This window comes from Oryctolagus cuniculus, chromosome 2 (assembly GCF_964237555.1).
Source record: "Oryctolagus cuniculus chromosome 2, mOryCun1.1, whole genome shotgun sequence".
Lineage (NCBI taxonomy): Eukaryota > Metazoa > Chordata > Mammalia > Lagomorpha > Leporidae > Oryctolagus > Oryctolagus cuniculus.
Genome location: NC_091433.1, coordinates 192,361,660 through 192,379,072, shown reverse-complemented (window position 1 = coordinate 192,379,072; position 17,413 = coordinate 192,361,660). Strand labels below are relative to the sequence as shown.

The window sequence follows — 17,413 nt, the reverse complement described above, 5'->3', positions numbered from 1 at the left end:
TGTTTATTATAGAAAATTTGGAAATTGTGAGGATGAAAGGCAGTATCACTGACAATACTCAACACACATTTCAGTAACTTCCTTTTAGTCTCTCTTTTTTTTATTGTAGCACTAGTTTTGGATGTTTAACTACTTCTAGTGTTTTACTGTTTCACATTTTGTCAAGTCCAGATTTTACCTTTTTTTCTTGGCCACTTATGAGTTTTACCTGCCTGTGCTAGATGAATGGTTTGGTATTTATTTTGACATGTCTGTGCTCTCAGTGTGCAAACCTAGTACCCCAGAATTTCTGTGAATATGATGGTTGTCGCTAGAGAGATTGCATTCCCAAAGTCTTGTTAGACACATGTCTTTTTTTCTGTTCTGAATGAGAGTTGATGCATTTCATTCTAAATATCCAAATGCGGAAGAATGTATTAATGTCCTTTGTTGATTGAAAGCTGTCACTGTCTTCCAGCAGTAAGAGTCAGTATTTTACTTCCGGTAAGTCAGAATCCTGGATGTCTGCCCCAAAGAACACTTGTGATTGAAGACTTGGCGTGAATTACACTGACCATTTAGTTATTCTAATTCTGTAAGTTTGATTAAAAATAGTACTTTTATAATTCAGAAATGAGTGATTTTAGAGTATTATTCAGACATAGAAAAGTTGGGTGAAGCTAACCTGTATGTAGGTTAGGCATTGCCTGTTACAGCAAATACAGAAATTGTTTTAATACCAAAGTATGTTTTACCTGGAGGAGAAAAGAGAGTAAATTTGACTTTTTTGTTTGGTTTGACTTGATTTGAAAAATTTACTTTAAAGTGTGACTTAGAAGTTTATTCACTTAACAGACACTTAGTGGTTGCTGTGTTGCAGGCACTGTGTGAGGTACTCAGGTATATGGAATGGAGAAGCAACTAAAATTCACCTGAGTGCACAGTTTCCTTTGTGTTCCTGAGATGTCACCGTCGTTGATCTTGGCACTGTTTCCGCACTCGACTTCCCAGAGCACACTCAGAGGCAGGGAGGGAGATGCAGGCCACCTTCCTAAGGCTTTTTCTTTCCCGCAGAGATCCAAGGAGGTAATACACACCGAGTCCATCCCCAACACCAAGATCAAAGCCATCAGCCGCGGGCTCAAAAGAAAAAGCAAGCTGGGTAAGCTCTTTCGTCCCAGGTGCTTGGCGTTATCCATTCACATCTTTCACCTGTATGATCTGGGGCCGTGGAGTGGAATACACATGGAATCTGGAGAAAATGCCAGAGTGTCAGTCATATAACCCACAATGGAGTCAGAGCTGGTGCCTGCTGGTGATAGATTGGAAGCAGATGTCTTGACGTCCGCCCCGTTCCTGTCCTGTTTATTGTCGATGAGCTGTTTTTCCAGTGGAGCAACTCAGGCAGAAAACAGCCCTAGCGGGGGGCATGTGTTCTGTGCTGTATCTGCTGTGGATTATGAATGTGTTATAGAAGATCTTGGCTTCTGAAATGATTCGGTGGTGGAACTGGCAGGTTAAGCTCCTTAAGCCCAGTGTTCAGCTTTCAGCAGTTCATTTCTCACACTGAATTTTGAACACACCCTTTTAAAATAAGGAAGATTATTTTCCTTTAAAGTAGCCTCAGCATGGGTGTGCTTTGCAAGATAATCTATTTCGTTTATCCAGGGAGTACATATAATTAACCATGATTGACAAGGATCTGAGGTAAAGTCTACCTGATGCTTTTTATTTTTGTAACTAATTACCTAGGACCAGATTTTCAAGTTTGAAACCAGGCTCGTGATAACGGTGGACTTTTACATGAGGTAGCTCTAAGGATACATACACATGAAAAGTGTGTACTTATACGTGTGTACGCATACATATACTGATATATGTTGATGAAATACTTTTGTGAGACACATTGACAATTACAGATGCATTACAGAGAGAAAGCCTAAGAGGCTAGCTCATGCTCCTGTTTAACCTTTAACAGTGACTTTTTATTGGGCTAAAACCTGATTAATTCTCATTAAACTTAAGGACTGGCATCTTGACTGCCAGCATCCCCATCAGAGTGCTGGTCTGAGTCTTGGCTGCTTTGCCTCTGATCTGGTTCCCTGCTGATGTTCCTGGGAACACAGGGGAATGGGGCACGTGCTTGGGTCCCTGCCACCCACATGGGAGACCAAGATGGAGTTTCTGGCTCCAGGCTTCCACCTGGCCCAGCCGTAGCTGCTGTAGCCATCTGGGGAATGAACCAGCGGATGGAAGATTGATCAATCTCACTTTCTCTCTCTATCACTCTTTCAAATAAATGTCGTTTAAAAAAAATTTATCAGAGTAAAACCTGATTTAGTCTTATTTAAATAAATATGCAGTTTAAACTTAAACTTTAGGTATTTCATTAGGTGTTAGGTATCTTAGAGGCAAACCTATCATCTTAGTTTCTTCAGCTGTAAAATGAGAACAGTGATACTATTTGTTACATGAATAAAAACACTCAGGATTTATTTATTTACTTATTTAGTAAAGATTTTATTTATTTATTTGAGAGGTAGAGTTACAGACAGGGGAGAGACAGGGAGAGGTTTTCCATCCGCTGGTTCACTCCTCAAGTGTGCATAGTGGCCAGAGCTGGGCAAGTCCTAAGCCAGGAGCCAGGAGCTTCTTCCGGGTCTCCCGCGCATTGCAGAGGTGCAAGCATTCGGGCCATCTTCCACTACTTTCCCTGGCTGTAGGCAGAGAGCTAGATCAGAAGAGGAGCAGCCGGGACACTAACCGGCGTGGCGTGTCGGCACCACAGGCGGAGGCTTACCCCATTATGCCACAGTGCCGGCCCCTCAGAATGTATTTTTGATTTATATTTCTCAGATGGACAGAGATAGAGTGCACTTCTATCTGCCGGTTCACTCTAAATGCCTGTGACGACCGAGGCTAGGCCAAGAGCGAGGCTGAAGCTGGGAACGCAATTCAGGTCTTCCACCTGGTATCAGGAACCTAATTCCTGAAGTCATCCCTGCTGCCTGCCAGGGTCTACATTAGTGGAAACCGGAGTGAGGAGCTGAATGCAGGCATGGAACCCAGACACTCTGATTTGGGATGTGGGCATCCTGACCAGCCCCTCAACCATTAGGCCAAACTTCTGCCTCCAGACTTTGAATGTAAAATACACCTTTACCAGTTTCTGAGAACACTGTGAGGAGGAAGAGAGACGTGTGTACGGCATGAGGTGCTTAAAGTCCTTCAACCTCTGCATCCCGCGGAACCCGGGCTTTCTCTGAGTGGCACTCGGGGAGGACGCTGGGTTAGTGGGCAGGCTGGGAAACCCTGTGACCTTCAAGTGTCCCCTGCCATATGCAGGGGGGAGTTTCCTGAATCCGTGCTTGTAACATGTTTAGTCACGTTGTGACCGTGCTGTGACCACAGTCCAGTGGTGAAGGCGAAACCCAGGCATCTGCAGAGTGTTTCCTTTCCTGTGGCTGGTAGTGACAGTTGGACGTGGCTCTGCTCTCATGGTGGCCGATTTCTTCCCAGCCTCCGAGGGTGTTTTGGGGTTGGAGAAGGTAGCCTCCTACAGTCCCCAGCACATTGCTGGTGCCCGCAGGCAGTGAGCAGCAGTTTCCTTACCTGTAGTTCGTCCCTGAACCTGGAAGCGTCTCCAGAGAAGCACCACGCAGGCCGCTCCTCTGCTTGACTGTTCTTACCGCGCTGCTGCCCTCCTGGCTGTCGGACTCACCAGACCGCCATGTTTGCTTTGTGAACCGGAACTGAAAAGTGGAGGGAGCAGTGACTGCGTGTTTGCATTTAGGATTCTTCTTGGCGTTGTTCAGTAAAATTTATGTCTGCATTTTAAAGCTTATCTCACTTTAATAAGTTCTGTTTTTTGTGTTTTCCATTTGTGAGACAGAGAAAGAGAGGGAAAAAGAGAGAATGCGCTCCCATCCTCTGGTTCACTCCCCAGATGTTCCCAGGAACTCAGTCTGGGGCTCCCATGTGAGTGGCAAGGCCTCAGCTCCTTGAGCCATCACCTGCTCCCGCGCAGGGTGTGCATTAGCAGGGAGCTGCGGTCGGAGTGGAGGTCGCACTCAGACCCAGGCACCCTGCTAGGGGACGTGGACATCCCAAGCAGCCTCTTAACTGTTAGGCCAAGTGCCCACCTCTCACTTTGTCTTTTTCCTTTTTTTTTTTTTTTTTTTTTAACATGGTGACTTCATTTTTCTGCTTTTTAGGTTACTATTTCAGAAAAATGATAGGTAACTGAAAATATGTTAACTCTGATAAATTATACATAGTGTTTAGTTTTAGCATTTATTTATAAATTTGCTTGATTGGAATGGAAACCCTATTTAGAGGTACAAAAAATTCAAGTTGCACTGTATAAAACATGAATTTTAGCTGTGCAGTAGCATCACTGTTGGTGAATTAGAAAGGTGAATGTCTGAAACGTGTTATTTTTCATTTAGAAAAAGGCTGGGATTGGTACGTGTGTGAAGGCTTTCAGTATATACTCTGTCAGCAAGCAGAAGCTCTGAAGACCCTTGGAGTAGGCCCGGAGCTAAAGGTGAGCCCGGCTGTGCTGCACGTTGTCGGACGCTGAACTGCAGGAGTGCAGGCCGCCAGGGTTAGTGCTAACACTAGGACCGCTGGGGGGATCGAGTTGCTCATGTGTCCGCCTCAAACCATTTAGGAGGCCGCCAGTTCTCGGAGCGTGTTTTACAAGCTGGAAATAAGCAATACATCCAAAAGAAAATTTTTAGAAAGGTGTAGGTTTCAGATATTTAGGAAATGCTGTGTTAATAAGTAAAGCAAGCAGCTTTGCAGACTTACTGATGCCTTCTGTTGGTTAATAATTTCCAGGGACTGTCCTATGTGGTGTTCACCGTGTAGAATGAAATGCTTTGTGTGCGTTTGTGGCAGCTGTCAGGACTTGAGTTCCACAGAATGCCGTCGGGGGTGAACCATGACACCAGTGCTTCTCACTGAGTGTGCATCCGCGTCACCCGAAACACAGGTCGCTAGCCCCATCCCAGAGTTTCTGAGCAGCAGGCCAGGGAGGGCCCACGAGTTTCCACTTCTAGTAGTTCCATGGAACGCCACGCTGCCGGCCCAGGGGCCACACTTCAACTTTGCAGACTCCCTGGAGCAACACAGTATTCCTCGTTACTTCAATTTTATGTTGCCTCATTCAGGTGAAAGCCACTTTGGGAATTTTTTTCTTTTTTTATCTTTTTTTTAATTAATTTTACATTTACAAAGCAAAAATTGTGAGGTAGTACCACAATGAATTCCCATACACCCCTCACCCCCTTTTCCCTGTTACCATTTCACGTTTGTGTATTTGTTGTGATTAATGAACCACATCCAGCTTCTCCGGTTTTTTTTTTTTTTTTTTTTTAATCCAAACTCCTTTTATCCTTCCCCACTCCACCCAGCTTCTAGTAATCAGTGTTCTGTGTTCAGATTGAGGGTTTTGGTTTGTTTGTAACTTCCAGCTCACACAGGAGGGAGAATATGTGATATTTGTCTCTCTGTGTCTGCCTCATTTCACTGAACATGATGCCTCCAGTTCCAGTTATTTTGTTGCAGACGACAGGATTTCGTTCATTTTATAGCTGAGGGCTGTTCCGCTGTGTATAAATCACACTTGCTATATCCAGTCATCTAGTGGTGAACAGCTGGGTTCATTCCATACTTTGGCTGTTGTGGACATTCCTGCTATAAACATGGTGGAGCAGGTGTCTCTTTGACACAATGGTGCTGGCAAGGTCCATATATATGTAGAAGAATGAAATTAGATCCTACCTCTCACGGTGGATCAAAGACCTAAATTTAAGACCTGAATCTAGGAAGTTGCCGGGCTGAGTGGTGGACCGGACAGCAGCTTTGCCCCTAGCCAGGAGTGTAGTCCTGCGAAAGTTTTCTTTTTCTGATGCTTCATCTACATAATATGTCAAAGAGAGAGATTCAGCTAGGTAAGCTTCCGTGTCCTTTCCTCCTCTAAAGTCTTAGCTAACGAAGCGTTTGTTCAGTGTCTCTCCTGTACCTGACACTGCAGTTGTCCTCTTTAAGGGAATGTAGGTAGACATACATGTAGATGGGAGGCAGCATGTGTGGTGTGGATGTGCCCACATATTTGTATTGTAACCTGAGTTACCACTCCTTCTCTTTACCCTAGAATGAAGTTTTACATAATTTTTGGAAGCGCTATCTTCAGAAGAGCAAGCAGGCATATTGTAAAAACCCGGTCTACACCAGTGGAAGGAAAGTTACAGTAAGTCTCAGTTCCCAAAGGGGGGACTAAAGCCACGTCTTGAGAGACACAGTGATGAAGATGGGGTTCATGTGCTGCTCGGAAGGACCGGGTCACTGACAGACATGGGAACGAATTTTGACTTCTTATTAGACTACATGAAACATGAAGGAATTTGTAATGGTTAATTTTCTAGATAGAAGCTTAAGAAATTTTTATCATTGCGCTATTAGTGGTTTTTTGCATATGTATATATATATATATATTTTAAAAGATCTATTTATTTATTTGAAAGTCAGAGTTACACAGAGAGAGAAGGAGAGAGAGAGAGAGGTCTTCCATCCCCCGGTTCACTTCCCCAGTTGGCTGCAATGGCTGGAGCTGCACCGATCTGAAGCCAGGAGCCAGGAGCTTCCTTTGATCTCCCAGGCGGGTGCAGGGGTCCAAGCACTTGGGCCATCTTCCACTGCCTCCCGGGCCACAGCAGAGAGCTGGATTGGAAGTGGAGCAGCCAGGCCCTGAACTGACGCCCATATGGGATGCCACGCTGCAGGTGGTGGCCTCACCCGCTATGCCACAGCGCCAGCCCCTTTTTGCATATATTAATACCTACTCAAGATTCAGCTTAGTTGTCATTTCTCAGAAGCCTTGATATGAAGAAAAACACGTCTGAGTGCCATGTGCCTCACATTCACTGGGGCGGCCGTGTGTCCTTGTAGCAGCTTGTTTACTGCTTCAGCAGTGTACCACGGAACGTTCCACCTGAGCGGAGGGTCGGTTCCGCTGCCAGGAACAGCAGGGTGGGCGTGACGTCCTCTCCAGAGCTGAGAAAGATTGTGCATCTGTCCAGTGTAGATGTGTGAAAAGCGTGGGAGCTCAGCCCGGTGTTCCCGTGTTTGGCTGGGTCTTCATGGCTTCACATGCAGAGTTCGGTGACCCAGGACTGAGGAATGGGAGTCTGGGTGAAGAAGAGGGGACAGGCGGGCAGCGCGGACGCCTCTGAGCCCTGAGTGTCCTCACGTGGTGCTGCTGCTTGGAGTGAGACGTTCAGGGCGCTAATCGTGCAAAATGCAGGGCTCAGAGGGGCGGTAACCTGAGAAATCCACTCGGAAATGACCATTTAAGTAACTCCAGGGAAATAGTCTAAAAGGGAATATTTATAGTCATTGAATTAGGAAAAGTTATCCTGTCTTGACATAGGAAACAGATAGTTCACAAGAAGAGAAAAAGATGCTGTATAGTTCTTAGGTGACACTTTGAAAAAAGAGAGAATTATCCAAACTAAGAACTTGATCTTACATTTCACAGCTAAGATCGTTGTTGGTTATATTCATGCACTGGGACTTTGCCTAGCATGTAGAAAACACGAATCAGAACCTGGGATGCTCTGTGGCATTTTTTTTTTCACTCAGAACATTTTTAATAATGCACATAAAAAAAGTATTTGTCTTACAAAGTGTTCTGCGATCCAAATATACAACAACTTGGAAAACAACATTTAGAAAACAAAAGCCAATGTAAAAAGCCAGAGTGAAACAACTAAGACGTCGCAGGTATCGTATGGCTCAGGTTTACGGTTTTCTTACTGCGCCATCAGCGTCAGAGATCTGTTCCTTCAGCTGGCTCCCCTGCTCTGCATCTAAAGAAGTGCCTTTTCTCCCTGGCTTTGTTTCCCCGTCTGGATCCATCCAGTCCTCGCGAGTATCAATTAGAACTTTCCCTTTGAAGTCCCGAACACTGACGCACCTCATTTTCCCAATGAAACGTTATCATCGCTGCCGCTGCTGCTCTGTTTGGGAGACGACAGAGCTCTTGAGGTCTCACCAGTCTTTTGCTTCTTCACAGGTTTTTCTGGAGTAACTTGCTTTTTCCTCTTTAACTTTTTGTCAGCGTCACTGCCAGATGACTTGAAGAAACAAGCTCCTTTGACTCAGGCATTGCTCCGTCCCTGGGCCGAACACTGCTACTCGCTCGCCACTGCGGCACTTTAGTATTTTTGGGTTAAGATTTTTTTAAAATTTATTTGACAGAGATATTAGAGATATAGATAGTTAGAGAGAGACCGAGAGAAAGGTCTTCCTTCTGTTGGTTCACCCCCCAAATGGGCACTACGGCTGGTGCTGCGCCGATCTGAAGCCAGGAGCCATGTGCTTCCTCCTGGTCTCCCATGCAGGTGCAGGGCCCAAGCACTTGGGCCATCCTCCACTGCCCTCCCGGGCCACAGCAGAGAGCTGGACTGGAAGAGGAGCAACTGGGACTAGAACCCGGCACCCATATGGGATGCCGGCGCTGCAGGCAGAGTATTAACCAAGTGAGCCATGGTGCCGACCCTGTTAACTTAAGATTTTTAAAGAAAGGTTTTGCTGTCTTTAGTAAATACCTGTGTAAACCAGCATTAGTATCACCCTTAAAGTGTGGTGAATAAAGAAGCAATAAGTAAAATTCTAAGCTGTTACATACATGGGTGATCTGTCATCAGTGCAGCTGTGCTTCCATCTCTAATTCACTCTCCAAATACCTGCAGCACTAGGGCTAGGGCCAGGCCTACCCCAGGAGCCTGGAATTCCATCTGGTGTCAGGGAAGCAAGTAATTGAGCCATTATTTGCTGCCTCAAGGATGTGCATTAGCAGGAAGCTGGATTTGAAGAGCAGCAGCTGGGACTTGAACCAGGCACTGCAAAATGAGATATGTGCATCTCAAGCAGCAACTTAGCCGTGCCAGATGCCTGCCTCCACTAGTAAACTTGTAGGCTGGAGCCCACAGGATTACCTGATGAACGGGTACAGATGTAGAGGCAGGAGTCAGCGATGATGCCAGGGTTTCTGGCCTGAGCACCTGGATTGAAGGAGCTGCCACCAGCTAAAACGGCAGGTGGAACAGGAAGATTGAAAGTTTCGTTTTGGACGTGTTAAGGTTGAGATAGCTGTTAGACATCCTAGAGGAGATGTCAAGTGTGCAGTTAGGTATACATGTCTGTGGTTAAGGAGAGAGGCTGCCTGGAGATGTACATCTGAAAGCTGTCAGTTCACACTGTGCTCGTTAGTCTAAAATGCCATTGTTTGTTTACACCATTGTTGTAAGTACTCCCAGGAAAGAAAAGAAAGCTGCGAATTAAAGTGTGATATGCCCCTGACTGTAAGATATATCCTGGTTTCAGGCATGTTAAGATAGCAGAGGTTGTGGGGAGGGCTACATTTTAGAATTAAAATATAGTAGCCAATATTTAAAACCACAAGACCGTGGGATGGGTGTTGTGGTGCACTGATTTAAGCCATTGCTTGGGTTGCCCACATCAGTGCTGGTGCAAGTCCCAGCACCACCACAAGTCCAGCTTCCTGTGAATGCTCTGTGGGAGGCAGCAGGCGATGGCTCAAGTGCTTGGGCCTGTGCCACCCATGTGGGACACACAAATAGTTCTGGGCTCCTGGCTTTGCCCTGGTCCAGTCCTGGCTGTTGGGGGTATTTGGGGAGTGAGCCGTTAGATAGAAGATGTGTCTCAGTCTCTGCCTCTATCTCTTGCTCTACCTCTCAAGTAGATGAAATAAATAAATAAAATATTTAAAAAGGCCAGGTGACATCAGCAAGCTGTGAAGTCAGAGAAGAGAAGCGAGAATGAGCTCTGGGCCTCTCTAGGTTGATGTTACAGCAAAGAAGTGTGAGGAACAGTGGTGCCGGGAGAGCACAGCTGAGAGCCACGGGTAGGGGTGCCTGGACAGCAGGGCACGGAGTTCCAGAGGAGGGGTCAGCTCAGGAATGGGGAGGGCTACAGTGGAGGTGGAGACGGCAGCAGTGTGTCCCATACTGAGGAGACTGAGGAGGGACCTGGAGGCTGCGGGTCTGCATGGATCTGAAGTGGAGCAGCCAGGACTCAAACCGGTGCCCATATGGGATGTCAGCACAGCAGACGGTGGCTTTACTTGCCACCCCACAGCGCCGACCCCTGTTTTTTTGTTTTTATGGTGTTCATAATGATCAGGATGTACGTTTCCAGAAGTTGCATTTACAGCATCCTTGCCATCATTTTATTTGTGTTATTTCTCAAGCAGGTGTTAGAAGACCATCTGAGTCATTCAGACTGGACCAGTGATCCTGAGCTAAGTGATGCTCACTGTCTGTCCTTGGTTGAAAGCTGGGCGGAGTCTCAGTCTGACGTCCAGAGTCGGAAGCCTTCCTCCAGTACCAGAGCATCGCACTCAGGTAAGCATGAGGATGCTAAAGCTATTACTGCATCTTAGAAAATTTATCAGTCTCCTGATAAGCTAAGAGGGGAATTTGGTTTAGCAAGAATGACTTGCTGAGTCCTACGGCTAAAAGAAAGGAAAACTAGGGACCAGCACTGTGGCGGAGCGGGTGAAGCCGCTACATGCAGGGCTGGCATTCCACATGGGTGCCAGTTCGAGTCCAGGCTGCTCCACTTCCCAGTCAGCTTTCTGCTATATGGCCTGGGAAGGCAGTAGATGGCCCAAGTGTTTGGGCCCCAGCACTCACGTGGGGGACTCAGGAAGAAACTCCTGGCTTTGGATCAGTTCAGCTCTGGCCATTGCAGCCATGGGGAGTGAACCAATGGATAGAAGACCCCTCTCTCTCTTCCTATCCCTTTCTGTAATTGTGCCTTTCAAATAAATAAAAAAAGAAAGAAAGAAAGGAAAACTAAATGAAATCTTAGCATAGTTGTTTTTTTTTTAAAAAAGATTTATTTAGTTTTTGGGAGGCAGAGAGTTATAGACGGGGGGGGGGGGGGGTGGGGGTCTTGCGTCTGCTGGTTCATTCTCCAGTGGCTGCAATGGCTGGAGCTGAGCCAGTCTGAAGCGAGGAGCTTCTTCCAGTTCTCCCGTGTGGGAGGAAGAGAAGCAGGGACATGAACCAGGGCCCATATGAGATCCTGGCACCGCAGGAGGAGGCTTAGCCCACTATACCACGGCACCAGCCCCTTAGCACAAGTTTTTAAAAGGCACGCTGTCTCCAGGTGAGTATTTTTGTGTGATTTTAAACGGAGACAAGGTTAAGTAGATTTAGAAAGATGGAGGTTAGACCCTTATATAAAGGGTCTTCAAAAAGTTCCTGGGAAATGCACATTGTAAAAAAACTGCAAAGAATTCAAAGTTTTGTACCAAGATACACTTATTTTTAATTCCATTTTTTCACTAAGTTTTTGATGTTTGTGTGGGTTCAGAATTTTCAAAGAGAAACCACGGTAGTCAAATGTTATAACTTAGCCATGGGATTAGACACAATTCAGAAATGATAGATATGTCCAGTTCTAAGCGTAAAGCTGAGTAAAATTGACCATATTACAACGGTGTGTTTTCCTTTACCATTTAATGCCATTCACTTACAATAGATAATGAATATCCTTAATCTTATATAGACCTTCTCCCTAAAGCATTTATTCATTGTAGTTGTTCCAACTCTGCATATTTTTTTTTAAGATTTATTTATTTGATAAAGTGAGAGAGAGAGAGAGAGAGAGAGAGAAATGGGTCTTCTATCCACTGGTTCACTCTCCAAATGGCCATAACGGCTGGAGCTGAGCCGATCCAAAGCCAGGAGCCAGGAGTTTCTTCTGGGTTTCTCACATGGTTGCAGGGGCCCAAGGACGTGGGCCACCCTCCGCTGCTTTCCCAGACACATTAACAGGGAGCTGGGTCGAGTGGAGCAGCTGGGACTCCAACTGACATCTGTATGGGATGCCAGTGCTGCAGGCTTTGGCTTTAACCCGCTATGCCACGGTACCGGTTCCTACATTTTTTTTTAAATCATGGTAGAGAACAGACCTTGAGAAAATAGACCAGGCTTTTATTATGGATTACAAGACTCTCATGTGCTGATAGACTTATTTGGGAAAGAGCTTTTAAACCCTCTGGTGGTGAGGATTGTTTATTGAAATAAAGGTTAAGTATGGTTATATAAAATTTTAAACAAAACGTTTTTTGTATGGACTGTTTCTTTGCGAGCTCCTTGCCCTGCAAAGATTAAAAATTTTTTTTATCAGCATATCCGCATTTCTTGCTGGACTGCACAATGACACAGATGCCAGATAAGTTACATTTTGTGTCCAAGGAAGTCAGATATTAGCATAATTGGGCAGCAACAAATTTCTGGAGTTTTCTCCTTTGTATTCCTGGGCAGACAAGAACGCAAACACAATCTTAGGAGGCTTTGATTGTGAAACCATCCAGCGTTTTTAAAAAAAGATGTTAATGCTTTTTAAAGTATCATTATTGTTTACCTACATGAAGGTTTTTTTTTTTTTTTAATTTTTTTTTATTTTTTGACAGACAGAGTGGACAGTGAGAGAGAGAGACAGAGAGAAAGGTCTTCCTTTGCCGTTGGTTCACCCTCCAATGGCCGCTGCGGCCGGCGCCCTGCAGCCAGCGCACCGCACTGATCCGATAGCAGGAGCCAGGTGCTTCTCCTGGTCTCCCATGGGGTGCAGGGCCCAAGTACTTGGGCCATCCTCCACTGCACTCCCTGGCCACAGCAGAGAGCTGACCTGGAAGAGGGGCAACCGGGACAGAATCCGGCGCCCTGACCGGGACTAGAACCCGGTGTGCCGGCGCCGCAAGGCGGAGGATTAGCCTAGTGAGCCGCGGCGCCGGCCTTTGCTTTGTTTTTGTTTATTATTTCTAGAGCTTTCTTTTAGTATTTACATTAAAAGTAATTGCTAATATAGCTCAATATGAAACTATAAAATGTAGATAGTCACAAAGAAAATACCTGGTTTATTGTATCACCCAAAATAAGCACTATTGCTATAGTAGATCATTCCTGAAAGTTTTTTCATGTATATGGAGAAAAGGAAAGGTTTATTGTTTTGTGAAATTGTTTTCATTCTTTAAATTTTTATTACATACATGTAATTCAAATAGTTCTGTAGTTTGTTTATGAAATATTGCAAAAATGAAGTTGTAGTCCTTGAATGTCCTATTGCCAGTACATTTGTGATTTCTGTACGTTTCTCTCGAGTGTCTAGTATTACGCCAGGTTCCAGGTAGGAGGCATTAGCTGTTGCTTTCCACTGTGGAAGGTGCGCTGTCCTGCATACGTCCCCCTGGCCTCCTCCCTACATGGTCACCAGTACGTGATTATGTGTTTCCCATTTTCTGTCTTCCCAGTGTCATTATATAGTTTCTTCTTGCTAGATGAATATTTAATTCTTAACTCTTGTAAATGTATAAAGGCTGTTCAGAACTGAGCCATGCAAATTACTGTGGTTATTTCTGCTGTATATTCCTTGGTTTTCTCAGAGTTGGTTTTTGTTTTAGTGTTTGTTTAGTTTTCTCTCTATTTATTACTGATCTGCGATCTGTTATTCCATTTCCTCTCAGTTCTTAAAGCCTCCTGTCGACACATGGGGTGCTCTGCCTGTCTCAGCAGAAGCGCTCTCTCTGGAGCTTCTGGCTTGCTCTGATTTTTGCTGAGGTTTCTGGATACGTGGTCCCGCTGACTTTGAGGACTTTTTTCACCACCATGCTAAGGTTCCATCACCTTTCTTTTGGTGGATTTCTTTATTTTTTTTTTTAAAGATAATGTTCTTTTTAAAAAACATATTATTTATTTTTATTTGAAAGTCAGAGCTTCAGAGAGAGAGAAAAAGAGAGGAATTGAGAGATACCTTCCATCCACTCATTTGTTCCCCACATGGCTGCAACAGGCAAGGCTGGGCCAAGCTGAGGCCAGGAACCAGGAGCTTCTTCCAGGTCTCCCAGATGGATGGCAGGGGTGCAGGCACATGGGCCACCAACCACTGCTTTTTCCAGGGCATTAGCAGGGAGCTGAATCAGAGAAGCGGAGCAGCCAGGACTCGAACTGGTGCCCATGTGAGATGGCAGCATCACAGGTGGCAGCTTTACCCGCTATGCCACAATGCTGGCACAATAATAACGTTCTTTAACCCTCAAATATTGTGACTATTTTTTCCCAATACCCTTAACTTTCTTTCTTTCTTTTTATTTAATTATTTGACAAGTAGAGTTATAGACAGTGAGAGAGAGAGAGAAAGAGAGAGAGAGAGAAAGGTCTTCCTTCCATTGGTTTACCCCCCAAATGGCCACTATGGCTGGCTCTGCACCGATCCGAAGCCAGGAGCCAGGTGCTTCCTCCTGGTCTCCTATGCAGGTGCAGGGGCCCAAGCACCTGGGCCATCCTCCACTGTCCTCCAGGGCCACAGCAGAGAGCTGGACTGGAAGAGGAGCAGCCAGGACTAGAACCTGGCGCCCATATGGGATGCTGGCGCCACATACGGGATCAATCAAGTGAGCCACGGCACTGGCCCCTCAATTGTTTTTAGTAGCTTTTGAAGAATTGGAATTAGTTCTTCTTTAAATGTCTGGTAGAGTTTACAGTGAAGCCATCCAGTGCTGGGCTTTTCTTTTCAGTCTTTATTACTGATTAAATTTCTGTCATGGTTATTGGCCTATTTAGTTTTCTATGTCTTCATGGCTCATATAGGTAGATTGTATGTGTCCAGGAATCTATCCGTTTTTTTCTAGGTTTCCTGTTTTGTTGGATACAGCTCTTTGTAATAATTTCTGATGGTTCTTTTTATTTCTGTGGTGTCTGTTGTTACATTTACTTTTTATCTCTACTTTTATTGATTTGGATCTTCTCTCTATTTATTCATTCATTCATTCATTTATTTATTTGAAAGACAGAGTTATATAGAGAGGTAGAGCCAGAGAGAGAGAAAGAGAGGTCTTCCATCCGCTGGTTCACTCCTCAAATGGCTACAATGGCGAGAGCTGAGCTGATACAAAGCCAGGATCCAGGAGCTTCTTCTGGGTCTCCCACATGGGAGCAGAGGCCCAAACACTTGGGCCATTATTCCACTGCTTTCCCAGGACATAGCCAAGAGCTAAATTGGAAGTGGAGCAGCCAGGACTCGAACCGGTGCCCATATGGGATGCTGGAGCTGCAGGCCAGGGCTTTAACCCACTTCACCACTGTGCTGGCCTCATCACTTTTGTTTATGTTTTCAAAAAACCCACTCTTCATTTTAGTGATCTTTTGTATTTTTTTTTTCAATTTTGTTTATTTCTTCTCTAATTTTAATTATTTCTTTTCTCCTACTAGTTTTGGGTTTGGTTTGCTGTTGTTTTGCTAGGTTCTTGCAATGCATTGGTAGCTCATTTATTTGGTGCTTTTCCAATTTCTTGATGCAGGCACCAATTGGTATAAACTTTCTTCTTAACACTTCTTTTGCTGTATCCCATAAGTTTTGATATGTTGCATTTCACTTTTTTTCAGAAAGTTTTTGATTTCTCCAGTGACCCCTTGTTCATTCAGGAGCATGTTGTTCAGTCTCCATGTGTTTGCATATGTTTTAGAGATTCTTGATTTGTTGATTTCCAGCTTCATTCCATTGTGGTCCGAGAAGATGCACTGTATGATTTCAATTTTTTTTTTTTTTTTTTTTTTTTTTTTTTTTTAGTTTGCTGGGACTTGCTTTATGATCTAACATGTGGTCTGTCCTAGGGACAGTACCATGCACAGGTGAGAAGAATGTGCGTTCTGCATCTGTAGGATGACAGGTTCTGCAGATAGCCGTTAGATCCATTTGGTCAGTGGTGTCGATGAACTCTGTTGTTTCCTTGCTGATTTTCTGCCTCCTTGATCTGTCCATTACTGAAAGTAGAGTATTGAAGTCCCCCATTACTGTTGTATTGGAGTCTATGTCTCCTTCTAGATCCCTCAGCATTTTTTTTTTTTTTTAAGATTTATTTATTTAGGGGCCGGCGCTGTGGCACAGCGAGTTAAAAGCTCTGGCCTGAGGCGCTGGCATCCCATATGGGCCTGGTTCTAGTGCCGGCTGCTCGCTCTTCTGATCCAGCTCTCTACTGTGGCCTGGGAAAGCAGTGGAAGATGACTTGAGTCCTTGGGCCCCTGCACCCGTGTGGGAGACCTGGAAGAAGCTCCTGGCTCCTGGCTTTGGATCGGTGCAGCTCCGGCTGTTGCAGCCAACTGGGGAGTGAACCAGCAGATGGAAGCCCTTTCTCTCTCTGTCTCTACCTCACTTTGTAACACTGTCTTTCAAATAAATAAAAATTTAAAAAAAAGAATCATTTATTTGAAAGTTAGGGTAACACAGAGAGAGGCAGAGGTGGAGAGAGATGAGAGGTCTTCCATCTGATGGTTCACTCCCCAGGTTCACTCTGAAGGCAGAAAATCTCCCAGTAAAAGCACAAGGGAAATCCAAAGGAAACAACAGGAATATTTATGGAAAAATGGCAGGGCCAAGTCGTTACTTATCAATAGTCACCTTAAATATAAATGTAACTCTCCAGTTAAAAAATACAGACTGGCTGAATGGATTTAAAAAGAAAACCCATCTACTTGCTGCCTACAACAAACACATCTCACCAACAAAGGTACACTTAGACAGAAACTGAAAGGATGAAAAAAGATATTCCATGCTAACAGAAACCAAAAATGGGCAGGTGTATCCATCCTAATATCAGACAAGATAGACTTTAACACAAAAACTGTTGAGATGAAGAAGAGCACTATGTAATGATTAAGGGATCAATTCAACAAGATGATGTATTATAAATGTATATGCACCTAATTAAGGGCACCTGGCTATTTAAAAGAAATGCTTGTATAGTGATGACCGTGTTTCTGTGTGCATCTTTTGTAAGGCTGCACGAGTGGTGACAGATTCTTCCTTTGATTTCTGTTTGTTATGGAAGGTCGTGATTTCACCTTCATTCATATGTGAGAGCTTGCAGGACACAGTATTCTGGGCTGACAATTTTTTTCTCTTAAGACTTAGAATATATCTTGCCATTCTCTCCTAGCCTATAGGGGTTTCATTTTTTTTTTTTTTTTTAAGATTTATTTATTTATTTGAAAGTCAGAGTTACACAGAGTGAATGAGAGGCAGAGAGAGGTCTTTCATCTGCTGGTTTACTCCCCTGTTGGCCACAATGGCCAGAGCTGTGCCGATCCGAAGTTAGGAGCCAGGAGCTTCTTCCAGGTCTCCCACGTGGGGCCCAAGCATTTGGGCCATCTTCCACTGCTTTCCCAGGCCATAGCAGAGAGCTGGATGGGAAGAGGAGCAGCCAGATCTTGAACTGGTGCCCTCGTGGGATGCTGGCACTGCAGGCCATGGCTTTATCCGCTGTGTCACAGTGCTGGCCCCTGTAGGGTTTCTGATGAGACGTCCTCTCTGGGTCTAATTGGAGATCCTCTGAAAGTAA

General features: G+C 44.8%; 1 protein-coding gene and 1 pseudogene across 3 annotated transcripts in view; one reads left to right on the top strand and one right to left on the bottom strand.

Annotated features, from left to right (window-relative positions):
- The window catches only part of TAF1B (TATA-box binding protein associated factor, RNA polymerase I subunit B), a 69,756-nt gene that overhangs the window by 5,078 nt on the left and 47,265 nt on the right, over positions 1 to 17,413 (top strand). The window contains exons 3-6 of one of the 3 annotated variants that reach the window (XM_008249995.4): positions 1,054 to 1,141; positions 4,428 to 4,525; positions 6,140 to 6,235; positions 10,262 to 10,412. In XM_008249995.4, coding sequence (XP_008248217.2) covers positions 1,054 to 1,141; positions 4,428 to 4,525; positions 6,140 to 6,235; positions 10,262 to 10,412 — 433 coding nt within the window. Of the gene's footprint in view, positions 1 to 1,053; positions 1,142 to 4,427; positions 4,526 to 6,139; positions 6,236 to 6,513; positions 8,032 to 10,258; positions 10,413 to 17,413 lie in introns of those variants that run through there. The other 2 variants (XM_008249993.4, XM_051833307.2) reach the window with 2 other exon arrangements.
- LOC108175786 (activated RNA polymerase II transcriptional coactivator p15 pseudogene) lies at positions 7,786 to 8,152 on the bottom strand (annotated as a pseudogene).